This window comes from Oncorhynchus nerka, linkage group LG6 (assembly GCF_034236695.1).
Source record: "Oncorhynchus nerka isolate Pitt River linkage group LG6, Oner_Uvic_2.0, whole genome shotgun sequence".
Taxonomy (NCBI): domain Eukaryota; kingdom Metazoa; phylum Chordata; class Actinopteri; order Salmoniformes; family Salmonidae; genus Oncorhynchus; species Oncorhynchus nerka.
The window spans coordinates 52474716-52502179 of NC_088401.1; the positions used below are offsets into that span (position 1 = coordinate 52474716).

The 27464-nt window shown below is 44.2% G+C and overlaps 1 protein-coding gene across 2 annotated transcripts; it reads right to left on the bottom strand.

The window, feature by feature from the left end:
- Positions 1-2084: 2084 nt before the first annotated feature.
- LOC115130602 (diacylglycerol kinase theta-like) lies at positions 2085-26837 on the bottom strand. 2 transcript variants are annotated; one of them, XM_029661901.2, is made up of 24 exons: positions 26329-26829; positions 25820-26047; positions 24259-24338; positions 23766-23865; positions 19341-19426; positions 18392-18517; positions 18125-18278; positions 15096-15158; positions 14680-14780; positions 14032-14243; positions 11270-11354; positions 10851-10905; positions 10645-10706; positions 10402-10552; positions 10158-10196; positions 9594-9709; positions 9309-9460; positions 7271-7419; positions 6968-7146; positions 6639-6739; positions 6404-6550; positions 6089-6200; positions 3901-4053; positions 2085-3769 (listed from the first exon to the last, which is right to left on the bottom strand). In XM_029661901.2, the coding sequence occupies exons 1-24, from the start codon at positions 26357-26359 to the stop codon at positions 3737-3739; spliced, it is 2715 nt and encodes a 904-aa protein (XP_029517761.1). In that variant the 5' UTR covers positions 26360-26829; the 3' UTR covers positions 2085-3736. The 2 variants fall into 2 exon arrangements, with proteins under 2 accessions (XP_029517761.1, XP_064875726.1); XM_065019654.1 differs by lacking the exon at positions 6089-6200 and having other exon boundaries at positions 26329-26837.
- Positions 26838-27464: the final 627 nt, after the last annotated feature.

A 27464-nucleotide genomic window follows, 5' to 3' on the forward strand; every position in this document is an offset into this window, starting at 1 on the left:
GATCACATTAACTCAAAATGGTCTAGAAATGCAGAGATTAAGATCACTGCACCAGCAAGAGTGGACCACATATCACGTTAAACATTTTGACACACAGGTAATACCACCAAGGTTCTAGAAGCACTTCAATGAGGCACAACGTGGAGTTTAGGCCTAATGACACCACAGAACGACACTTTGGCCTGAAGGTTCATCGCACAGGCACAATTTACGCAGAAGCTGTAAACTTACTACGAGACGCACATAAGCGACATTCAACACAAAAAAAATAGTATCTTGGGCATTGACATCAACGCTGTTACGCAGTTTTCAGCGCAGCAACATTGAGGAGAAATGGAAAAAATAAAAACTATAATGACACTTTTGTAGGTAAACACATTGAAAACCCTGATCAAACTGTGTTCCGATGCATTTACCAGCAATCAGTCATCACTTCTCCCATGTCTTTTCATTTCATCCCTTGGTGTGGACATTCTTCAGTCTTATGAAACAGGTTAAAGGGGCAAACATATTGGACTATCGCCATCATTGGTGTGGATTGCTTTTGGGGATGGAGTTATGTTGTGACTTCAGCCTCACAGCAATTACTCTAAAATACTGTATTTTCCAATGGGCACTGCAGAACAGAGCTGACCATTGACACCAAAGACAGATACCAAAGATACATATTGATCTGAAACACAATACTTACCTCTACATACTGTACATGCATAAACACTTCCTGCCTCTAAATGGAATAAACATGGACGATATAAAAACTCAATGTTTACCCATGTGACTTCTATACACATGGTGTTGACAGTACATGCATTTGACAGTACATGTGTCCCCTCAGTCTTATGACAAGTTAATGAACCCATATAAGTCTCTTGACTTGAATGGTGAAAGTATGGTACTGTATATAGTGAATACCTATCCAATCCTTTCATTTACTAGTGGTCAGGAAGGAGAGGAGACAAGGAAAGGAAGCCATTGAGAGAATTGGAACACGGCCGATGAGGAACCACAGTGAGTGTGTCTAAATGGCCATGATGACCCAACAGTCTAGGACCCTATTCATTCAAGCCTAGCTGTCAATGCACATTTGATTTCCTGTAGTCAAAATCAAGGACATCAACTGCATGTCAATTCAAAAGCTTTCACACTGCATAAAAGGACTGCAGACTCAGACTCAATCCTGACACCTGCTTATCAGCTTTGATTGAAAAGGGCCCGGAAGCTGCTAGTGGGGTGAAAGATTCAAACGTTTTGCTACACACTAGCACCAAGCCACAAAAGTGAGTCAACTTACATACAACTTCAAATTTAAAAAATAACACAATCGATCAAATACTGTTCCAGCTACATCACATGTGCTGGGATGTTAAACTTTTTTTTTTTTAAAGAGATCTTCTTTCATATTATGGAGTCTTTTCATGATTGCATTTTCTTGTAAATTCTACATCATCAGGAATGTGGACGAAGTGCTGACAAGAGAACAGGTACTCAGGCGTACTTTCTACTATGGATGAAACATGATCTCTAGGCCAACTAAATGACTGGAGAAATCCAATACAAGCCTCTAGTTTATAATGCATGTTTAAGATTGGCTAGTGGTCTCCTCCCTGCATTCATTCCATCAACTATAAAAAATCAGCAGCAACAGAGACAACGTATGGAGTGCAACGTTTAAGTCATGATTCCATTCAAATGTCCTACCTACAGCTTCCTCGACAGCTTTCCCGTCTCCCAATGATACTTATGTTTGGAATACATTTGTGAGGCATTAAGTGTTGGTAAACACATTCTGCAGTGAGGTCGACTGCTACAAAGAAAGGCTGAGGTAATGAAATATGAGGTACTTAGCTATAGACTGAATATTAAGATGTGAGTGTATTTGTGTGTGCGGCTGTGCATATTTCCGAGACTGTCGTAAGCCTCCACTTGAAATAATGTCTCACATTAACTTGATAAAATTGTTATTAAATGGCCACTGTGTGGTTTTAGACGTATAGTCAGTTTTCTTTTCCTCTAATCTAATTTCATAAGAATTTTGCGCTAAGTTCTTTTTTTACATTAGTACTTTGTGAAACCAAGCACAAGTGTCTGGAATATTTGACATTTTAATCCAGTATTTGACTCACAGGACTCTCTGAAGCAGCTCGATGTCTGAACTTCGAAAAAGCAACATTTACACTTTATTTTACAGTCTGGTATTTACATGGTAGCAGTGTAATTACATCTTATAAATACACTATATGACCAAGAGTATGTGGACACCTGCTCGTCAAACATCTCATTCCAAAAGTTGGTCCCCGCTTTGCTGCTATAAACAGTCTCCACTCTTCTGTTATGCTTTCCATTAGATGTTGGAACATTGCTGCGGGGACATGCTTCAATTCAGCAACAAGAGCATTAGTGAGGTCAGGCAATGATGTTGGGCAATTAGGCCTGGCTCGCTGTCAGCATTCCAATTCATCCCAAAGGTCAGGGCTCTGCGCAGGCCAGTCAAGTTCTTCCACGCGTCTCGACAAACCATTTCTGTATGGACCTCGCTTTGTGCATGGGGGGGCTAGCCTGAACCATGAAAAACAGCCCCAGACCATTATTAGGGCAGGTAACGTTCTCCTGGCATCCGCCATAACCAGATTAGTCCATCGGACAGTGAAGTGTGATTCATCACTCCAGAGAACATGTTTCAAGTGCTCCAGAGTCCAATGGGTTTCCACTCCAGCCGACGCTTGGCGTTGCGCATGGTAATCTTAGGCTGGTGTGAGGCTGCTCAGCGATGGAAACCCATTTCATGATGCTCCAAACGAACAGTTCTTGTACTGACGTTGCTTCCAGAGGCAGTTCGGAAACTCGGTAGGGAGTGTTTCTACAGAGGACAGACAATTTTTACGAGCTACACACCTCAGCACCCGGCGGTCCCGTTCTGTGGCCTACCAGTTCACGGCTGAGCCGTTGCTCCTAGATGTTTCCACTTCACTATAACAGCACTTACAGTTGACCGGGGAAGCTCTAGCAGGGCAGAAATTTGACAAACTGACTTGATGGAAAGGTGGCATCCTATGAGGGCATCCTATGCCACGTTGAAAGTCACTGAGCTCTTCAGGAAGGCCCTTCTACTGCCAATGTTTGTCTATAGAGATTGCATGGTTGTGTGCTCGATTTTATACACCCGTCAGAAACGGGTGTGGCTGAAATAGTCAAATCCACTCATTTGAAGGGGTGTCCGTATATATATATATATAGTACATCTTGGTATCTTATTGATTCATTGTAACTACTTGGTACCAAATTCTACTTAGTACTATTTGTTTCAAAATGTATTATTGAATCATTTTTAATAAGTACCAGATAGTACCACTATAAAATTGTTACCATGTATGTCGCTCATAAAATACCAGGCCATAACAACTCTGATGGACTGAAAAACAAAAAATAAAGCAACAAATTAGACAAGAAGCTAATCTGAAGGATCCTAACAGGGGCAAACCGAACCCAACAACTGTGAAATTGATAAACATTAAGATGATAATGGGAGTGACTGCTAAATGTTTTGTCAATGTACCACTCCAGGAGCTATAAGTGCTAACTACACAAACCATCTGAGAACCTATTGGGCACACAGGTCACAGCTGTTTAGAGTAGCCAACAGACCAAGGAGCAGATGTTGGGGGGGGGCTCATTGTCCCCCATCGCTGGACGAAGGGCATTCAGATAGCCCCTCTTTTAGGCTGGCAGACTGCTTCTTCTACTTGTGTTTGTACTTCCTCAACATCCGCACCTGAACAAGAACATGATTACTTAATAGCTGTTGACTTTATAGAAAGGTATGGGAGGTTTGCAACCATAGTGAAGGATACAACAGTGAAATTGTAACTATTTGTCCCATTATAGTAACAAAAAAACTGTTACCTTTGGGCCTGCTGCAGATATGAAGATATGTCCGGGGGCCTGGATCCAGGGCTCTCCATCCACCTGCACAGGGATGGGCTTGGTCGCTGTGATACGCACGTAGTTGCCCTGGGCGAGACGGATCCCAGAGCGCATGCCGCTCTGCACCTGGCCCTGGACAACACAACACACATTCCGTTGGCTTGCACGATTCTTTCCATTCTCCTTTGACCTCATTTCGCACACAGGACTGCAGCTGACTGGATGTTTTTTGTTTGTCGCACCCTTCTCTGTAAACACGAGACAATGTGTGTGAAAAGGCCAGGAGGGCGGACGTTTCTGAGATACTGGATCCGGCGTGCCTGGCACCTCATTTAGCCCTTTCTAATGTTCAAATCAAACTGAATGCCTCGATGCCTGTCTGCCTGCTTTATATAACAAGCCACGGCCACGTGACTCACTGTCTGTAGGAGCGATCCATTTTTGTGAACGGGCTGTACCTAATAAACATACAGTGCATTCGGAAACTATTCAGACCCCTTGACTTTTTCCATATTTTGTTACGTTACGTCCTTATTCTAAAATGGATTAAATAATTTGTTCCCCCCCATCTTTCTACACACAATACTCAGTAATGACACAAGTTTTTTTAAAGGTTTGCAACTTTATAAAAAATTCCACACTTAAATATCACATTGGCATAACTATTCAGACCCATTACTCAGTACTATGTTGAAGCACCTTTGGCAGCGATTACAGACAAGAAGAGTCTTCTTGGGTATGACACTACAAGCTTGGCACACCTGTATTTGGGGAGTTGCTCCCATTAGTCTCTGCAGATCCTTTCAAGCTCTGTCAGGTTGGATGGGGAGTGTCGCTGCAAAGCTATTTTCAGGTCTTTCGAGAGATGTTAGATTGGGTTCAAGTCAGGACTCTAGCTGGGCCACTCAAGGACATTCAGAGATTTGTCCCAAAGCCACTCCTGTGTAGTCTTGGCTGTGTGCTTGGGGTTGTTGTCCTGTTGGAAGGTGAACCTTCGCCCCAGTCAGAGGTCCTGAGCAGGTTTTCATCAAGGATCTCTCTGTACTTTGCTCCAGTCATCTTTCCCCTTGATCCTGACTAGTCTTCCAGTCCCTGCCGCAGAAAAACAGCCCCACAGCATTTTGCTGCCACCACCATGCTTCACTGTAGGGATGGTGGCAGATTTCCTCCAGACGTGATGCTTGGCATTCAGGCCAAAGAGTTCAATCTTAGTTTCATTAGACAAGAGAATCTTGTTTCTCATGGTCCGAGAGTCCTTTAGGTGCCTTTTGGCAAACTCCAAGCGGGCTGTCATGTGCTGTTACTGAGGAGTCGCTTCTGTCTGGCCAGTCTACCATAAAGGTCTGATTGGGAGTGCTGCAGAGATGGTTGTCCTTCTGAAAGGTTCTCCCATCTCTGGAGCTCTGTCAGTGACTATCGGGTTCTTGGTCACCTCCCTGAATAAGGCCCTTCTCCCACGATTGCTCAGTTTGGCTGGGCGGCCAGGTCTAGGAAGAGTCTTGGTGGTTCCAAACTTCTCCATTTAAGAATGATGGAGGCCACAGTGTTCTTGGGGACCTTCAATGCTGCAGAAATGTGTTGGTACCCTTCCCCAGATCTTTGCCACGACACAATCCTGTCTCGGAGTCGCTAAGGACAATTCCTTCAACCTCACGGCTTGGTTTTTGTTCTGACATGCACTGTCAACTGTGGGACCTTATATAGAGAGGTGTGTGCCTTTCCAAATCATGTCCAACCAATTGAATTTACCACAGGTGGACTCCAATCAATTTGTAGAAACCGGATTGGATGATCAACAGAAACAGGATACACCTGAGCTCAATTTCGAGTCAATTAGCAAAGGGTCTGAATACTTAATACATTTGCAACAAAAATGTTTTAACCTGTTTTCGCTTTGTCATTATGGGGTATTTGGTGTAGATTGATGAGAAAAAAAACAATATTTAATTCATTTTAGAATAAGGCTGGCTGTAAAGTAACAAAAAGTGAAAAAAGTCAAGAGGTCTGAATACTTTCCAAATGCACTGTATCAATGAGAGTTATTTACATTTTGATCTGGATAAAACATTTGATCACTGGGATCATTTTTTAGCTCTGATCTCTTCTTTGTGGCAACAGGACATACTCAACAGAGTAAGGAAAGACTTGTAGTGAGTGATTAACTCACCATGTGTACCACCCCAGTCACCCCCACCACCTCCAGCATGCCATCGTCAATGCGAGGTTTCCCGTAGCGCGAGTCACCCTCTGATCCCCACAGGTCTGCCCCGGAGCCCCAGCTACACACACACACATAGTTGTAAGTGCTGTGTTTCAGATCAATATGTACTGAAGGTGTGAGTGTGTCAGGGGCCAGTGTGTATAAGCCAGTGTGCGAGGCCATTCTTGTTCAGGAGCATGCATCTTAAAGTGAATGTCATACGTCATGAGTGTCTGATTGTTAGCCGTGTGTAGAGTTTAGCCGTTTGTGTGTATTTCCTACCTGGGGATGTTTAGGAAGATGAGGCCTTCTATGCTGGGCAGTTCTATATCTTGCTTGTCCACCTGTAGTTTGAGGTCCTTGTGAAGGTTCCGTGTGTGACTCAGCTTCTGCAGACCCACCTTCAGGTACACACCTTTGTTGTGAAACCTACACAGACACCAAAGAAAAGTCATTTTGGAGAAATTCCTTTTTGGGGATATTTTAAAGCAACTTCTCACCGGAGGTGGTCTCTTACCTGCTGTTGAACTTCCCTGGTTCCTCTTGACGGGCATGGTGGAAGTCCAGACTGACTTCAGCATCGATGCCCAGCCCAAAATAGTTGTTCATCTGCACTATCTGTAACAAGGGAGACCACCAGTTGAATGGCCACGCCAAAAAGTACACCCATGCATCGATTAAAATGGCAATGTAGTTTTAACAATGGCAATAGTTATAACATAAATCATATATTTCTATACCTATTCATGTTTGTCAAGTTATTGTTTTGTGTGCATTGTTATATTGTGAAAGTAAACAAAAACTACAATTGCAAAAACAATCATATCTGCATTATTCTGATTGGACCTTTGGTGGTTCCAGGAAGCCGTTCTCCTTGCCGTCATCTGTGATCTCCTGTGCATCCAGCAGAATAGTCCAACGGTCTATCTGCACCTCCTCCGCCTCGTCCACAGATACCAGGATGTGGTGGGGGTCCTCTCCGCTGTAGCCCGCCCCCCAGCGCAGGATCCGCGCCAGGTCGTTACCTGATGGGAGGCATTAGGGGGTGTGAATATTGTGAAAAAACTACTGATGGAAGCTGATTGAAGCTAACCTATGCACACTACAGCAATTAGAAGAGAAGGGTATGTCATCAGGGGCCCCACTCACCTGTGCCGAGTGGGACGATGCCGACGGGGGGCTCGGGACAGACCAGCTTGTGTCTGATGGCCTCCAAGACTCCCAGGACCCAGCCCACTGTCCCATCTCCCCCACACACCAGCACCCGGAAGCGGGGCACCGCCCTAAATGTGTGGAGTCTGTGGAGGATATAAGAAAACAAAAACTTAAAGAGAATAGGTGGGGAGGGCCAACTGAATATTAGGATGATGTTCCTAATGTTTGGCACACACACACACACAGTTGAAGTCGGAAGTCTACATACACTTAGGTTGGAGTCATTAAAACTCGTTTTTCAACCGCTCCACAAATTTGTTGTTAACAAACTATGGTTTTGGCAAGTCGGTTAGGGCATCTACTTATTGCATGACAAGTAATTTTTCCAACAATTGTTTACAGACAGATTATTTCACTGTATCACAATTCCAGCGGGTCAGAAGTTTACATACACTAAGTTGACTGTGCCTTTAAACAGCTTGGAAAATTCCATAAAATTATGTACTGGCTTTAGAAGCTTCTGATAGGCTAATGACATCATTAGAGTCAATTGGAGGTGTACCTGTGGATGTATTTCAAGGCATACCTTCAAACTCATTGCCTCTGCTTGACATCATGGGAAAATCAAAATAAATCAGCCAAGACCTCAGAAAAATTATTATAAACCTCCACAAATCTGGTTCATCCTTGGGAGCAGCTTCCAAATGCCTGAAGGTCCCACATTCATCTGTACAAACAATAGTAAGCAAGTATAAACACCATCGGACCACGCAGCCGTCATACCGCTCTGGAAGGAGAGGCGTTCTGTCTCCAAGAGACGAACGTACTTTGGTGCGAAAAGTGTAAATCAATCCCAGAACAACAAAAGACCTTGTGAAGATGCTGGAGGAAACAAGTACAAAAGTATTTATATCCACAGTAAAAAAAAAAAGTATTATATCGACATAACCTGAAAGGCCACTCAGCAAGGAAGAAGCCACTGCTCCAAAACCGCCATAAAAAAAAGCCAGGCTACGGTTTGCAACTGCACATGGAGACAAATATCGTACTTTTTGGAGAAATGTCCTCTGGTTTGATGAAACAAAAATATAACTGTTTGGTCATAATGACCATCGTTATGTTTGGAGGAAAAGGGGGGAGGCTTGCAAGCCGAAGAACACCATCCCAACCGTGAAGCACGGGGGTGGCAGCATCATGTTGTGGGGGTGCTTTGCTGCAGGAGGGACTGGTGCACTTCACAAAATAGATCGCTTCATGAGGATGGAAAATTATGTGGATATATTGAAGCAACATCTCAAGACATCAGTCAGGAAGTTAAAGCTTGGTCGCAAATGGGTCTTTCAAATGGACAATGACCCCAAGCATACTTCCAAAGTTGTGGAAAAATGGCTTAAGGACAACAAAGTCAAGGTATTGGAGTGGCCATCACAAAGCCCTGACCTCAATCTTAGACAATTTGTGGGCAGAACTGAAAAGGCATGTGTGAGCAAGGAGGCCTAGAAACCTGACTCAGTAACACCAGCTCTGTCAGGAGGAATGGGCCAAAATTCACCCAACTCATTGTGGGAAGCTTGTGGAAGGATACCTGAAACGTTTGACCCAAGTTAAACAATTTAAAGACAATGCTACCAAATACTAATTGAGAGCATGTAAACTTCTGACCCACTGGGAATGTGATGAAAGAAATAAAAGCTGAAATCACGCTACTATTATTCTGACATTTCACATTCTTAAAATAAAGTGGTGATCCTAACTGACCTAAGACATGGAATTTTTACTAGGATTAAAATGTCAGGAATTGTGAAAAACTGAGTTTAAATGTATTTGGCTAAGGTGTATGTAAACTTCTGACTTCAGCTGTATATATATTAGAGTCAATCATATATTCACTGGTTGACATTACTCATTGTGCCATGGCTCACAAACATACATGATAGACAAAACTATTTCAAAGATCTTGTGCAATGTTTATTTTCCGCAACACAGACCCCCCTTCTACAAACACAATAGCTGTGACATCACACTGTCTCACCCAGACAATGGTCCCCCATTGTTCATGTCAAACACTTGGTGGGGGTTCAGAAGCTTCCGGAAACCATAGAGGAGCTCTCTGCCCTTCAGCTCACCGCTCTTAGGGTTGACAAACACCAGTAGGGGCGAGTCACCTTTGGGTAACTTGTTGTGCTGCAAAAAAGTTACAACAACAGCAATGTCAATGGAGTAAAGCAAGCCGGCTTCTTTAAAAAGGTTCAGTTCACGTAAATTACACATTCAACTGGGATCTGGGTTTGTTTACGTCACATTGACGTAGCATTACCATGATCTCTGGTAGGACAAGAGAGGTGAGCTGCTGGTTGCTGACAGATGTGTCTTTGGCTAACATGTAGATCCTCTCAGCCTCAGAGAAACACGATATCTGCAACACCACTGCACCTTCAACGCAGACAGATAGACAGGCAAACCTCAGAATCGATGAACTCCCACATTCAATGTTATGATGACATTTACGACTTTGTATGTAATGCACTAAAACTGCTCCGCATAGAAATCGCTTATTATAATAAAGACGTCACAAGATAAATGGCTGTGGGCCATACAGCAGGCTTGATATAAATGGACCATTTAGCTCTTGGGCAGTGGCAGCAGCAGTGGGGCAAAAGAGCAGCGACTTGAGCAGTGTCAAGCAGAGACACAGCCCAGAACAGGCCGTTTGGGGATGGATGTGGAATGAGGGCATAGGGAGGGGGACAGGGAGGGGATTGTGGGGAGAAGAGTGTGATACTTAGGAAGGGGACAGCAGGATTAGAGAGGGGGACGAGATGGAGGGGGGGTGTAGAAGAGGGTGGTGCTCCACTGGCTGTTTCCATGGTGACGTACACACCTTGGTTCCCGTAAACATGTGTGATGGTGACCAAGTGACCTATGGAGGAGAGCAGATTCGCATCTAGTCAGTTAACGATTTTAAATAACATTTAAAATCAACTATAGTCCATTTCAAGGAAAATGTTCAGGAGGATCTCTGTGGTAAAGTGAAACGAAAGGGGGACAGCACTGAACCCTATGGGATTCTGTCCATTTTATTTCTTGCAAAGAGCGGAATCATGATCCGATGTGTGTAGACTCACTCTTGATAGCTAAATGCTCCTGTAGCAGGTCTGCATATTGCTCCTTGCTCAGCTGTACAGGCAGTCCCTCTAGAAGCAGGTTGACCTGCACAATCCTGTTCCTGCTCTCCACGATGTAGAAACGGGTCTGGTTCATCTGCCTCAGGGAGATCTGTCAGAAACGAAGACACAGCTATAAACACACAAACACCACCCGAATTACCCATAAACTTGAATGTCAGCTTGAAGTTCCTCATACTGTACCTTCCTTATCTCCTGCAGTTTGTCCAGCAGCAGCTCATGGCCTGTCAGCACTCGTCTCTGAACTGGGATGTGGAGAAAGAAAAAACACACACCGTCAATGAACTTTGATAAGATACAATAAATTAAGGCATATAAACAAAGAGACTTCTTATTTTATGGAAAAGGACAGCGTTGATGTATAGGTCAGACATATTCCTGTTTCTTACCTTGCTTACTGCCCATGTAAACCTCCACAAGATTGAAGCTTGATGGGTCTTCATTCTGGAGAAAAGAGCATCGCCAAACAAGAGTATTGAACTAGTATTGTCATTGACAGATACATATTATAGTCAAGAGCAATAGTTCAACCATTAATTGAAACTTCCGGGTACAATACATTTACATATTAGGCATATAGCAGACGCTTTAATCCAGAGCATTTTACAGGAGCAATTAGGGTTAAGTGACTTGCTCAAGGGCATATCAAGAGATTTTTCACCTAGTCGGCTCAGGGATTCGAACCAGCGAGTTACTGGCCCAACGCTCTTAAACCGCTAGGCTACCTGCCGCCCATACAATACTTATGCCAAGTTGTATTTAAGATAGAGTGGCTGTGTTATGTTGGTGACCTGCTGGTAACCTGTACCTGTTTTCCCAGTTGAGTGAGGACCTCCTTAATGACAGAATCCACAGTGCTGTTCTTGGAGATGGATATGTACGCCACAATAACCCTGTAAACAGACCCAGGCAGTAGCAATGGAAGATATCAAAAGGTATAGTAGGAGGGCAACTGTCACCTAGTCGGCTCGGGGATTCGAACCAGCGACCTTTGCATTACTGGCCCAATGCTCTTTTGACCAAAGCATTTTCTGATGCCTAATGAGTCCTTTGAGATGAACTCATTAGCGCATTTGAGATTTGTGCTAGTGATGTGGTTATATCAGCTGGGCGAACAGGTTTAGGTTAATTAAATATTGTGTGGATGAAGGGCGGGTGTTTGGCAGGCGGGTTGAATAAAGAGAAAACAATACATACATACATTAGGCTATCTATAGGCTATATTGAGGTTTTTCTTTAATTATTTTAGGCTATCTGGTATAAGTGCTTAAGCCTAAGCTTTAAGATCTAAATGCACATGCACCAAATAGCCTACACACCAATCACCGAATGCTTTTGGGAATGGGCAGAAAAAGTTAATCCACGGAAGCAAAAAGGACAATGTCACAGTTTAATACAAGAGAAAAGCTGCAACATGGAGTTGAAACTAAAAAGGGAGGGCCAGAAAAGTAATGTTTGGGAAAGATTTTGTGAAGTGGTAAAATAGAATTATAGCAGTACGGGCCGGCTATGTTATGTGATGATTGTGAGGCGCTACACAAATTCAACAGCCACAAGACGGGGGACTTCAAATAGGCCTATGGCAGGTCAAGGGAACTGGAGCCTACTGTTCAGATGGGTTACATTGAAACTGTAGGTCTATAACCTCTCACATAGCCTTAATATGAACTCCCGCAGAATTAAGCATTTCTTGCAGTAAAATGATACACTAAATGTAGGCAAAATTTTGACTCGGGAACAGGAGTGGAGAAATATGATTTATTTCAGCATCTTGAGAGAATGCGCAGTTAGATATAATCTGTAGAGGTGCTATCTTTACCAGAATCATAAAAGCGGACAGTATTTCAACCACGTAAAGTATGCATCCAAGCCGAACTGAAATCTTAGAAACATGTTGGGTCGTTTTCACAGCTTTCCATTTCCTTACAACCGGTCAAACTGATGTTAATTGGAAATTTTTCAGTTTTGTTTTTGTTATTGCATTTCCTCTCCGGTCCCTAAATGTCTTTGCTCCCCGTGAAAGAAGATGAAAAAAATTATTTGTTTGCATCCCTGTTAGTGAGCATTTCTTCTTTTTCCTTTTTCTTTGTTGAATTTTACCCCCTTTGGATACCAATTTTGTGGTATCCAATTGTTAGTAGTTATACTATCTTGTCTCATCGCTACAACTCCCGTACGGGCTCGGGAGAGACGAAGGTTGAAAGCCATGCGTGCTCCGAAACAAAACCCAACCAAGCTGCACTGCTTCTTTAACACAGCGCGCATCCAACCCGGAAGCCAGCCGCACCAATGTGTCGGAGGAAACACAGTGCACCTGGTGACCTGGTTAGCGTGCACTGTGCCCTGGCCCGCCACAGGAGTTGCTGGTGCGATGAGACAAGGATATCCCTACCAGCCAAACCCTCCCTAACCCGGACGATGCTAGGCCAATTTTGCATCGCCCCACATACCTCCCGGTCGTGGCCGGCTGCGACAGAGCCTGGGCGCGAACCCAGAGTCTGGGTGCCCTAGACCACTGCTCCACCCGGGAGGCCCCGAGCATTTCTCCTTTGCCAAGATAATACATCCACCTGACAGATATGACATATCAAGGAGCTGATTAAACAACATGATCATTACACAGGTGCACCTTGTGCTGGGGACAATAAAAGGCCACTCTAAATGTGCAATTTTGTTACACAACACAATGCGTGCAATTGGCATGCTGACTGCAGGAATGTTCACCAGAACGGTTGCCAAATAATTTAATGTTATTTTCTCTACCATAAGCCGCCTCCCATGTTTTTTTAGATAATTTGGCAGTACATCCAATCGGCCTCAACTGCAGACCATGTGTATGGCGTCGTGCGGGTGAGCGGTTTGCTGATGTCAACGTTTTGAATAGAGTGCCCCATGGTGGAGGTGGGGTTATGGTATGGGCAGGCATAAGCTACGGACAACGAACACAATTTAATTTTATCAACAGCAATTTGAATGCACAAAAATACCGTGACGAGATCCTGAGGCCCATTTTTTTAAGGTATCTGTGACCAACAGATGCATATCTGTATTCCCAGTCATGTGAAATCCATAGATTAGGGCCTAATTTATTTATTTCAATTGACTAATTTCCTCATATGACCTGTAACTCAGTAAAATCTGTGAAATTCTTGCATATTGCGTTTATATTTTTGTTCAGTAAAGATTGAAGCATTCATTCTATTGATTTATGACATTCTGGTGAGCAAAGGTTTATTTAGTCTTCTAGGGCAACATATAATGACAGAAGAAAAGCTGATGTATATAATTATAGACAAGTTGACTAACAAATAGCTTACCAAAACTTTGGAAATTATAAGCAGAAACATATCTAAATCAGGCAAATCGTTCCGCCGTCGTTGACTGTAACCTACAGCGTATTTTCTATATTAGCGGGTTAGGGTCAAGTGCAGGCCTTAGACTTTCCATTTATCACATTTGGTTGGGCGGTTGCGGATGGGTTAATAGCAACTACAGGCGGGTGAACAAACAGCTGACCCATGCATCACTAGTTTGCGCCATAACTGAGCAGTTTCCCTATACATTACTCACTTGAGCCAGCCGGCATAGATCCTGAGGACCTCTGTTTCCTGAGGTTTGGCCCTTAGGAGCCACGCCTCGGGCACATTCTCCTTAAAGATTGCCTTATCGGGGGTGCCGTTATGGTTGAGGACGTCGTCATCGACTAGAGCCTGCTGGCCGTTGTCTTGGAGCTCATATTCCAGGGGGTCATCTGGGATGTAAAAGGCCCTCAATGCTGACTCCTGCAGACATGGATTAGATCAGGGACTGGTGACCCTCCTCCTGGAGAGACCCTTTGGATGTGCAGGTTTTTACTCTATCCCTGCTCTAAGAAACACACCTGGCCTGATTCTACTGAGCTGCATGTCAGACCCTTGATTAGAAGAATCAGGTGTGTTAGAGCAGGGCTGGAGCCAAAGCCTGCTCTCCAGGAGGGTTGGCCTTGGATTAGGTTGTTCAAAACTATTGTTATTATCATCATTATTGATGTTACTAGTGATAGTAGTATTGGTGATGATAGTATAAATATTATTAGTACCTGTTGTTGCTGTAGTAGTTCAACAATATTAGATTAGTATTACAGTAGTAGTAGGAGTTGTGGTAACACAAATGAATGCACTCTTAAAACAACGAAGCACTTAGTGTAAATCTGTTTTTAGTGAATGGGGAGAATCTCACCACTACTTCCACATTCTTGGTTATCCGAGGAATGGAGACCAAACGGAAGTGGCTACGCTTGACTGCATCATCTCCATCGAACACCTTGAGAACCTGCTTCCCTGCAGTTTTGCACACAAAAAAATATTTAGACCAATGAGGTCAATTCTATGGACCTGTATGATTAGGATTAGGGTAGACTTGGATTTGATAACTAAGCATTAGCAAATGCTGCAGAACATCAGGAGCGGTAGGACTACTGTTAGCTTAGTGTCATGCTCTAAATAGCAGAGCTAAAGCATTTTAAAATAACTTTGAACCAGAAACGTTAGAGAATCTTTTTTCTAGCTGAAACATGGGAAAATCATATGTTTACATGTGGCTTCAATGGTGACATGCTTGGCTAAATACAGTGTGACAACTCATCCTGTACCTACCGGAATCTGGTGTGGTTGCCAGCTGGCTCTCCTTTGTAGGTCTGTCAGCATCTTCCAAGTTATCTGATGAAGCAAAGTTCAACGTACAGGTACGTGAAGGCAAACAACGATGAAATAGAATGAACGTTACATTTGCTACAGGTTTTTCCCACATACTTTACATTGTTTCACTTCTGTGTGCAAACAGTCTACTGAAGAATGGACGCCTCTCTCATTTCAGGTTAAAGCACAATTTCACCATTGCTCATCTTGTTTGACAAATGGCTTGTGACTCATCTGGTCTGACGTAGAACAAGTGACCAACAACATGTTGACACTTGCTCCAAGCACCTCTCATTCTTGACAGCCTGTGCCCAAGTACGAATGCTTACAAAGGGAGTGCAAATTTGACTGTGTGGAGTTAGCAGTGAATGAATTAGGCCTATGTCTTACATTACCATAATGGAAACTCATTATCTTGATTTACACTGAACTAAATTATAAATGCAGAATTCAACAATTTCAAAGATATTACTGAGTTATAGTTCATAAAAGGAAATCAGTCAATTTAAATAAGTTCATTATGCCCTAATCTATGGATTTCACATGACTGGGAATACAGACAATGATTTAATTCAGCTTTTATTTCTTTCATCACATTCCCAGTGGGTCAGAAATGTACATACACTCAATTAGTATTTGGTAGCATTGCCTTAAAATGGTTTAACTTGGGTCAAACGTTTAAGGTAGCCTTCCGCAAGCTTCCGACAATAAGTTGGGTGAATTTTGGCCCATTCCTCCGGACAGAGCTGGTGTAACCGAGTCAGGTTTGTACAGTAGGCCTCCTTGCTCGCACACACTGCCCACAAATTTTCTATAGGATTGAAGTCAGGGCTTTGTGATTGCCACTCCAATACCTTGACTTTGTTGTCCTTAAGCCATTTTGCCACAACTTTGCTTTGGGTCATTGTCCATTTAGAAGACCCATTTGCGACCAAGCTTTAACTTCCTGACTGATGTCTTGAGATGTTGGGATGGTGTTCTTTAGCTTGCAAGCCTCCCCCTTTTTCCTCCAAACATAACAATGGTCATTATGACCAAACAGTTCTATATTTGTTTCATCAGACCAAAGGACATTTCTCCAAAAAGTACAATCTTTGTCCCCATGTGCAGTTGCAAATCGCAGTCTGGCTTTTTTTTATGGCGGTTTTGGAGCAGTGGCTTCTTCCTTGCAGAGTGGCCTTTCAGGTTATGTCGATATAGGACTTGTTTTACTGTGGATATATATGGATACTTTTCTACCGGTTTCCTCCAGCTTCTTCACAAGGTCCTTTACTGTTGTTCTGGGATTGATTTACACTTTTCGCACCTAAGTATGTTCATCTCTAGGAGACAGAATGCGTCTCCTTCCTGAGCGGTATGACGGCTGCATGGTCCCATGGTGTTTATACTTGCGTACTATTGTTTGTACAGATGAACGTGGTACCTTCAGGCGTTTGAAAATTACTCACAAGGATGAACCAGAGTTGTGGAGGTCTGTAATAATTTTTCTGAGGTCTTGGCTGATTTCTTTTGATTTTCCCATGATGTCAAGCAAACAGGCACCGAGTTTGAAGGCAGGCCTTGATATACATCCACAGGTACACACCTTCAATTGACTCAAATGATGTCAATTAGCCTACCAGAAGCTTCTAAAGCCATGACATAATTTTCTGGAATTTTCCAAGCTGTTTAAAGGCACAGTCAACTTAGTGTATGTAAACTTCTGACCCGCTGGAATTGTGATACACTGAATTATAAGTGAAATAATCTGTCTGTAAACAACTGTTGGAAATATGACTTAGGACATCTACTTTGTGCATGACACAACTGACTTGCCAAAACTATAGTTTGTCAACAAGAAACTTGGAGTGGTCGAAGAATGAGTTTTAATGACTCCATCCTAAGTGTATGTAAACTTCTGACTTCAACTGTACCTTAAAAAGAAAAGTGTTGGTGAGTGGATCAGAAAACAAGTCAGTATCTGGTGTGAACATCATTTGCCTCATGCAGCATGACATCTCCTTCGTGGATCAGAAAACAAGTCAGTATCTGGTGTGAACATAATTTGCCTCATGCAGCGTGACACATCTCCTTTGTATAGAGTTGATCAGGCTGTTGATTGTGGCCTTTGGAATGTTGTCCCACTCCTCTTCGGTGGCTGTGCGAAGTTGCTGGATATTGGCGGGAACTGGAAAATGCTGTCGTACAAGTCGATCCAGAGCATCCCAAACATGCTCAATGGGTGACATGTCTGGTGAGCATGCAGGCCATGGAAGAACTGAGAAATTTTCAGCTTCCAGGAATTGTGTACAGATTCTTGCGACATGGGGCCGTGCATTATCATGCTGAAACATGAGGTTATTGCGGCGGATGAATGGCACGACAATGGGCCTCAGGATCTCGTCACGGTGTCTCTGTGCATTCAAATTGTCATCGATAAAACGGCATTGTGTTCGTTATCCATAGCTTATGCCTGCCCAAACCACAACTGCATGGGACATTCTGTTCACAACGTTGACATCAGAAAACGACTTGCCCACACAACGCCATACCGGGGATTCATCCATGAAGAGCACACTTCTCCAGCGTTTCTGGCAAGAGCTCTGGTGGACATTCCTGCAGTCAGCATGCCAGTTGCACTCTTTCAAAACATTTGTGACATTGTGTTGTGAGACAAAACTACACATTTTTGACTGGCCTTTTATTGTCCCCAGCATTTTTTGTCCAATTTAATATTCCTTTGCATGTACATTTCTGTGAGTGAAACAGTTGCTGAGAGGATGTGACTTTGGGTAGGGGAAAGGGAGGGGTAATGGATTTATTTCACCTTTATTTAACTAGGCAAGTCAGTTAAGAACAAATTCTTATTTTCAATTTCAGGGGCAGAACGACAGATTTGTACCTTGTCAGCTCGGGGATTTGAACTTGCAACCTTCCGGTTGCTAGTCCAACACTCTAACCACTAGGCTACCCTGCCGCCCCATGGATGTTGGGGACCACAAGCTTACCCAGCTCATTCTGGTAGCTCTCAGAGATGCGGTAGCAGTGCATCTTGCTAAAGTTCCTCGAGCAGATTCTCACACAAGCAGGGTGAAGACGCATGTTGCGTAGCCGTCCCAGACCGCACTCTGGCGGCACAATGAGATAACAGGCAGCGTGTGTCTGCAAAGTATGACACAAACACTGTTAAAACAAGCACATGAAACATGCTGTCTGGCATTATTAGCTACAGTAGTTTTTTGTGGCGGTACTTTTATTTTCGTTTTGAGTCTTACCGTAATACCACACCACTGACACCGCATCCCCGCCAGGACGTCTGAGGAGCTACAGGTGCGCCGGCAGACCTCACAGCGTGCACCTGAAGGAATGTTCCCCTCCCGCCAGTGGTGGGGGAACGTATCCTTGGCCAAGAGGATTAAAAAATATAAATATATATATTTTTTTAAAGACAACCGACAGATATGTTACAAATCAAAATCAAATCAAATGTGTTACAATAAGCAAAAAGTAGACCAGTCAAAACATAGGAAGAAACTCATTATCCTGTTGGATGTGCTTTTATGTCAACCTAAAAGGACCAAAAATATTTGGCATTGCTCAGCACAGCTGTAATTTCTCTCAGGTCGTTCCAGTGTGATTTCTCAGAATCAGGCCCTCGAAGCCTCTCTATGGAACTCTCCTATAGAGGATTCCTCCCTTGACAGTGGCAGGTGATAAATGTGATTTTCCTGTGTTTTATATATATTTTTCACACTACGGAGGTTGGAATGATACTGTGAAATACTGCCTGAAATTTCAGCCTGTTTAGGGGGGATGGAATTTTGGCCTACCTGGTGACATCAATAGGCAGTAAATTAGTTATTAGACCAATAAGAGAGAGAGTTCCAAACCTCTCTGTCAGCTAGTTTTCAGCTTTCCCCTCCCCACTCAGCCCACTCCTAGACAGTCCTAGCAAAAATATTGCTGCAGAAATGTCTCTTTGCTTCTTTTCGACCATTGTAATTGAAAACAATCACAGTAGGGTATTTAATTGTTACCCAGAAATGATTTGATATTGAGATAAGAATGGCTGCATTGGACTTTCATTTTAACTCAAAAATGCACCTGTCTTTTGTTTTGCTTCTTTGCCTAATGAGTTTATAGTATCTTGACATGCCACTGGGAGAATTAAATGAACATTGTGAACAGAATACACCTTTTAGACAGAAGGCTTGTGATACTTACAAAGTCCTGACTCCCATCCTGGTGACAGAGACGGCAGTCGCCACAACTGAACGTAGCACAGTCATAGTGGGCATGCAGCTCACAAACTGAAAGCAGAACCAATGGTTACGTTACTTCTGTAAAAGTCACTACTACCACTGATGGACTGGCTCCCAATCAGACTTCCCCCAAGGAAGTTGAAATACAATTTGAATGTACATAGAATGTACTTTATGTGTGTAAACTTGTGCACCCCTTCCGGGTTGGAGCGAGCGGTCGCATCTGCACTCGGTCCGCAGGTAGTATTACATTTCATTACATTTCATTATAGTACAACGGTTTGATTTGTCTAATCTTAGCAATTTTTCTTCTTAGCTAGCTACATAGCCGTCTTTGTATCATAGATAATTGCGTAATTATCGTATTTCGTCGTCCTAACGCAGTCTACACCGCCCTGCAGCTAGCTAGCTAGCTAGCTAACGTCTACCGTTAGCTAGTCCACCGTCTACCGATTAGCAGCACAACTTACACTCAACTGAACGACTTGATTAGTGTAGTGTTAGCTAGCTACATAGTTGTCTTTGCTGTCTTCGTATCCAAGATAATTGTGTAGTTTAGAGTGTGTAGTTTTAGAGTGATTATCTTAATTTACCAAGGTTAGCTAGCCAGCTATTCGTCGTCCTTAACGTAACAGAACTTCCGCACTCAACAATCCGTCGCATTTCGCCGCTCCACAGGTAGTATCACATTTTTCATTTCATTACAGTACAACAGCTTGATTTGTTTGATCGTAGCTAGCTACATAGCTAGCTACATAGCCGTCTTTGTATCAAAGATAATTGTGTAGTCTTGAGCGATTTCCTAGGTTAGCTAGCCAGCTATTGTCGTTCTTTTAACGCAACGTAACGTAAATCAACACTGCTAGCTAGCCAGCTAGCCCCGAATAGCAGCACAGTAGCACAGTAGAAACCATTACACTCAACGGAACGACTTGATTAGTGTAGTGTCAACAACGCAGACACTGCCAGCTAGCCTACATAGTCAACAACGCAGCCTCTGCCAGCTAGCCTACTTCAGCAGTACTGTATCATTTTAATCATTTTAGTCAATAAGATTCTTGCTACGTAAGCTTAACTTTCTGAACACTCGAGACGTGTAGTCCACTTGTCATTCCAATCTCCTTTGCATTAGCGTAGCCTCTTGTGTAGCCTGTCAACTATGTGTCTGTCTATCCCTGTTCTCTCCTCTCTGCACAGACCATACAAACGCTCCACACCGCGTGGCCGCGGCCACCCTAATCTGGTGGTCCCAGCGCGCACGACCCACGTGGAGTTCCAGGTCTCCGGTAGCCTCTGGAACTGCCGAACTGCGGCCAACAAGGCAGAGTTCATCTCAGCCTATGCCTCCCTCCAGTCCCTCGACTTCTTGGCACTGACGGAAACATGGATCACCACAGACAACACTGCTACTCCTACTGCTCTCTCTTCGTCTGCCCACGTGTTCTCGCACACCCCGAGAGCTTCTGGTCAGCGGGGTGGTGGCACCGGGATCCTCATCTCTCCCAAGTGGTCATTCTCTCTTTCTCCCCTTACCCATCTGTCTATCGCCTCCTTTGAATTCCATGCTGTCACAGTTACCAGCCCTTTCAAGCTTAACATCCTTATCATTTATCGCCCTCCAGGTTCCCTCGGAGAGTTCATCAATGAGCTTGATGCCTTGATAAGCTCCTTTCCTGAGGACGGCTCACCTCTCACAGTTCTGGGCGACTTTAACCTCCCCACGTCTACCTTTGACTCATTCCTCTCTGCCTCCTTCTTTCCACTCCTCTCCTCTTTTGACCTCACCCTCTCACCTTCCCCCTACTCACAAGGCAGGCAATACGCTCGACCTCATCTTTACTAGATGCTGTTCTTCCACTAACCTCATTGCAACTCCCCTCCAAGTCTCCGACCACTACCTTGTATCCTTCTCCCTCTCATCCAACACTTCCCACACTGCCCCTACTCGGATGGTATCGCGCCGTCCCAACCTTCGCTCTCTCTCCCCCGCTACTCTCTCCTCTTCCATCCTATCATCTCTTCCCTCTGCTCAAACCTTCTCCAACCCATCTCCTGATTCTGCCTCCTCAACCCTCCTCTCCTCCCTTTCTGCATCCTTTGACTCTCTATGTCCCCTATCCTCCAGGCCGGCTCGGTCCTCCCCTCCCGCTCCGTGGCTCAACGACTCATTGCGAGCTCACAGAACAGGGCTCCGGGCAGCCGAGCGGAAATGGAGGAAAACTCGCCTCCCTGCGGACCTGACATCCTTTCACTCCCTCCTCTCTACATTTTCCTCTTCTCTCTCTGCTGCTAAAGCCACTTTCTACCACTCTAAATTCCAAGCATCTGCCTCTAACCCTAGGAAGCTCTTTGCAACCTTCTCCTCCCTCCTGAATCCTCCTCCCCCTCCCCCCACTCCTCCCTCTCTGCAGATGACTTCGTCAACCATTTTGAAAAGAAGGTCGACGACATCCGATCCTCGTTTGCTAAGTCAAACGACACCGCTGGTTCTGCTCATACTGCCCTACCCTGTGCTCTGACCTCTTTCTCCCCCTCTCTCCAGATGAAATCTCGCGTCTTGTGACGGCCGGCCGCCCAACAACCTGCCCGCTTGACCCTATCCCCTCCTCTCTTCTCCAGACCATTTCCGGAGACCTTCTCCCTTACCTCACCTCGCTCATCAACTCATCCCTGACCGCTGGCTACGTCCCTTCCGTCTTCAAGAGAGCGAGAGTTGCACCCCTTCTGAAAAAACCTACACTCGATCCCTCCGATGTCAACAACTACAGACCAGTATCCCTTCTTTCTTTTCTCTCCAAAACTCTTGAACGTGCCGTCCTTGGCCAGCTCTCCGCTATCTCTCTCAGAATGACCTTCTTGATCCAAATCAGTCAGGTTTCAAGACTAGTCATTCAACTGAGACTGCTCTTCTCTGTATCACGGAGGCGCTCCGCACTGCTAAAGCTAACTCTCTCTCCTCTGCTCTCATCCTTCTAGACCTATCGGCTGCCTTCGATACTGTGAACCATCAGATCCTCCTCTCCACCCTCTCCGAGTTGGGCATCTCCGGCGCGGCCCACGCTTGGATTGCGTCCTACCTGACAGGTCGCTCCTACCAGGTGGCGTGGCGAGAATCCATCTCCACACCACGTGCTCTCACCACTGGTGTCCCCAGGGCTCTGTTCTAGGCCCTCTCCTATTCTCGCTATACACCAAGTCACTTGGCTCTGTCATAACCTCACATGGTCTCTCCTATCATTGCTATGCAGACGACACACAATTAATCTTCTCCTTTCCCCCTTCTGATGATCAGGTGGCGAATCGCATCTCTGCATGTCTGGCAGACATATCAGTGTGGACGACGGATCACCACCTCAAGCTGAACCTCGGCAAGACGGAGCTGCTCTTCCTCCCGGGAAGGACTGCCCGTTCCATGATCTCGCCATCACGGTTGACAACTCCATTGTGTCCTCCTCCCAGAGCGCTAAGAACCTTGGCGTGATCCTGGACAACACCCTGTCGTTCTCAACTAACATCAAGGCGGTGGCCCGTTCCTGTAGGTTCATGCTCTACAACATCCGCAGAGTACGACCCTGCCTCACACAGGAAGCGGCGCAGGTCCTAATCCAGGCACTCGTCATCTCCCGTCTGGATTACTGCAACTCGCTGTTGGCTGGGCTCCCTGCCTGTGCCATTAAACCCCTACAACTCATCCAGAACGCCGCAGCCCGTCTGGTGTTCTACCTTCCCAAGTTCTCTCACGTCACCCCGCTCCTCCGCTCTCTCCACTGGCTTCCAGTTGAAGCTCGCATCCGCTACAAGACCATGGTGCTTGCCTACGGAGCTGTGAGGGGAACGGCACCTCAGTACCTCCAGGCTCTGATCAGGCCCTACACCCAAACAAGGGCACTGCGTTCATCCACCTCTGGCCTGCTCGCCTCCCTACCACTGAGGAAGTACAGTTCCCGCGCAGCCCAGTCAAAACTGTTCGCTGCTCTGGCCCCCCAATGGTGGAACAAACTCCCTCACGACGCCAGGACAGCGGAGTCAATCACCACCTTCCGGAGACACCTGAAACCCCACCTCTTTAAGGAATACCTAGGATATGATAAAGTAATCCCTCTCACCCCCCCCCCCCCCCTAAAAAGATTTAGATGCACTACTGTTCCACTGGATGTCATAAGGTGAATGCACCAATTTGTAAGTCGCTCTGGATAAGAGCGTCTGCTAAAAGACTTAAATGTTAATGTTAAATGTCATGTAGCCTATCTACACATATGCTGAGGTTTAGCTTGCTACATTTCACTCATTTGTTACATCATGATCTGTACACTTCTACAAAAGTGAACCTGCAAAACCTTGGCCATAAGTTGTACATTGTATGTTGTGAAAGCTCTTAAAAACCAACCTTCACAACGAACGGCAGTGTTTCCCTCCAGATGCTTTCGACACACACAGCAGAATCTCTTTTTCTGCCCTGCTGGACCAAAGCAATGGGCGACAGGGACCTGGAGTTCACAAATGGACAGAAAAAGGAATATGACCAAAAAGACCATGACAGAGGATTGCCGTGCCAGCATGCACTCAACAGGAGCATGCACTCAACAGGAGCATGCACTCAACAGGAGCATGCACTCAACAGGAGCATGCACTCAACAGGAGCATGCACTCAACAGGAGCATGCACTCAACAGGAGCATGCACTCAACAGGAGCATGCACTCAACAGGAGCATGCACTCAACAGGAGCATGCACTCAACAGGAGCATGCACTCAACAGGAGCATGCACTCAACAGGAGCATGCACTCAACAGGAGCATGCACTCAACAGGAGCATGCACTCATCCATCAGATCACAGGCAGTAACAGAGCAGTGTAACCTTATGGTGTAAGTGTCACTCACCCGCACCTGTGTTGGGGCCATGCATGAACACACAGTCCTCACCATCTTCAGGCACTTTTCATGGCACATAAAGTTACACACTAGCGGTGGGAGGAGACACCAAATAACAGTCAGTCAGTCGAGGCGCATCAGGAGCATCAGTGACTAGGCTATCCCATTCATATTCTTTAGAATTAGATTTTGTTGTAACATCATCTATGAACCACCTTTCAGTGTTCCCCTATATTATTTTAGCAGCCGTGCACCGCTAGCTAAGATACAGTAACTTTATGCTAGCTAAAAAAATGTTTTGTTAATATATGATTGGCTGGTGATGTCATTGAGATCAAGATATCAAATTAAATTGAGGACAATTTTCAGATAAGTTTCAAAGGAAGAGAACATATATTTTGGAATAGAATGTCCTTTTACCACCCCTGCTGAAATAAATCCTAAAGGGAAACATTGCCTTTCTATAGGCTAATGCATTATAAATGCATTAGTAATGCCTTCACCCAATAATGCATTATGGTATTTGCTAAGCATTCACAGAAGCCTAATAAATCCAAGTATCTTCAAACTCAGTCATAGTGCATTACATAGAGCAGAGGTTTGTCACAAAGGAACAGTCGACCTCAAGCTGGCTAGGGAGGCTTTAGTCCTTGTGCATCCATTGCCCTCTAATAAGGCAACCTGTCTAACAACAAGAGTTCATGAGAAGCATCCAATTTCATAGAGGCGACATGCAGTATACGCTTCAGGTACTAGTCCAGCATAGTTTTGCTAGAATTTGACACATTAACAAATAGACCGTTACTGCATTTAAGTAGGCACATTAATCTAAAATACAGCACCATTGTAGCATTATACATTTTTTATGCTGTGTCTAGGATGGTATGCTTTTACAGATGCTCTGCCTCTACTCTCCAGCATCCAGGTCCCTGTTGCCATGCCGACCAGTTAAAGTATATCTGTGCAACAGAGGCTTTGCATCTCCCCTCTCCACTCTGCATGGTTAACACTGTGTGTTATCCATCATCTTCTGTTGTGTTGTGCAGTGCTGCTCCTATATGCTTTAGTGCTAGGCGAGGGGTAGCTTTGCATACTACATGTTCTATTCACGTTTTCAATCTTTTTCAAGGGAGCAATATTTTCTTATGTCAACCATGATGGATAAATCATGTAGGAAAAGAGGGAATTTACTCAATGCACATTAATTGATAGAATCACAATGTCAGTCTGTGCATGATATTGGCATAGCCCTAAAAGCCAGTGATTTTCCACATACAAACAAACTCATTGGACACAGAACCAAGGCACCTTTTCTCCCACACACACAAGCATGCCATCACCCTGAGTACTGCTCCATGAACATACTGTACACGATGACAATATCTAGAAGAGTTGAGAACATATAAGCTTTTATTTAAGCTCATGATTAAGTTTGTGCATCCATTCAACAATTCAAAGTGAATTCCCCAATGTCAAATACATTTGACATTTCAGTTGAGCGGTTTCAACTCAGTCTGGCCAAGTTAAGATACAAAAACAACCGTTTACGTTCTCATGTAAACCAACCTACCTTCACAAACGAATCCGTTAAGACCCCATATGAAATCACTGCAGTTGTGACAGAACGTTGGCTTGGTGAGAGTCACTTTCCTAAAACTGTGTCCGGGTGCGCTGACCTGGTACCTTGAGCGAGAGCCAGGGGACTCTGGAGGCTTTTCCCTCCCGGACAAGGGGCTAACGGGTGGACTTTCCATTATGGAATTATCATTCTTAGCTCCAGCGCTGTCTGCCATCGTATCTGTGCATCACAAGGGTCGCGTACAATGAAAACTTAGTTCAAATATGTTTCCGCTGGTAAACTAGCGAGCTCCAAGCAACGCGTTATCCCCCGTGGCTGTGTCATTCATTACACCTTGGAACCAGATGCGCCAGCTGCTGAAGCCATAGCGGGCATGGCGTTAGCGAGCTAGCTAACAACAATAACGTTAGACATGGCAGTTAGCTGCATTGCAAAACATTTGATAAAAATAAGTCTTGAATGATCCAGAACGACGGTTAATTCACAACAATACACTTCACCTGAGTCGTGTCGCTCGTCACCTGGAAACATTAAAAATAAGCTTACTGACTAACGTTAGCTAGCAGGCTACATTTGCTCGCAAGGAAGAAAGCAAGTTCAACGAAAATCCATCAAAACGTACGTGTCAAGCTGACTAATTAGCCAATTTTTACGCCCGCATAACTAATTAGCTCATTTTTACGCCCGCAGTTTTCATAGCTCTGTGTAGTCGTTTGCATCCGCCCTCCGCGTCCAGGCAAAAAAAGTGAGTGACTATCGTCAGATAATATTAACAAAGACAGCACAGTATGAAGATAAGCAGAAACTGCTTCTCTAATAGAAATCCCCGATAACGTTTGTAGGCGATGTCATGGCGACGTTGGCTAGCTAAACTCAGACGCAGAAAAACGTCATCAGGTTAACTGTCGTCTCCAAGTACCCCTGACTGCAATGAATTTAACTGGGTGATAATACCGCCATATTTTTGAAAGACAGGAATGAGGTTTCTATAGCAGTTTCCTGTATTGAAGACTTTTCCTTCGTTTCAAGTTTGAAAATGTATATCAATAAGTCAGTCTCATTTCCACTCAAGGATTGTGTTTTACAGGAAGTATATGGTATCCAAATGAAATATTAAGTGTACTTCTCTTGGAATTGTTATATGCAAGGATGAAAAACAAAGGAGTGAATTCAACTTTGACCCCATTATTGAGAAAACAAAGAAGAAATTTAACCTCTGGTTGCTGAGAGATATTTCGTTACACGGTCTGGTTTTAATGTCCAAAGCTGAAGGGTTATCCAGATCGGTTTATGTCTCGTTATCACTTGAATTATCCCCTAAAATTGTAAAGGACTTAGATAAGATTCTTTATAATTTGATTTGGAGGAACAAGCCTCACTATCTACGGAAATATATTCTCACTAATACCCAAGAACATGGAGGTCTTGAGGTTTTAAATTTCAATACTCTAAATAATACTTTTAAAATAAATTGGATATTAAGAACCAGAACAGTATTTGGAATGTCTTCCCTAAGTATTTATTTGACTCTGTTGGTGGTTTAGAATTTTTTGCTTCGATGTAATTTTCATGTTGATAAAATCCCAGTAAAATTGGCTAAATTCCACAAGCAGGCAATTTTAGCTTGGATGTTAGC

Excerpts from the sequence above, each read along its gene's own strand:
- LOC115130602 (XM_029661901.2), bottom strand. The coding sequence starts at position 26,359 with ATGTTTCCAGGTGACGAGCGACACGACTCAG. Across the intron at positions 26,048-26,328 it reads TGACGAGCGACACGACTCAG|ATACGATGGCAGACAGCGCT; the intron begins GTGAAGTGTATT and ends TGTGATGCACAG. Across the intron at positions 10,197-10,401 it reads GGAGCATTTAGCTATCAAGA|GTCACTTGGTCACCATCACA; the intron begins GTGAGTCTACAC and ends TCTCCTCCATAG.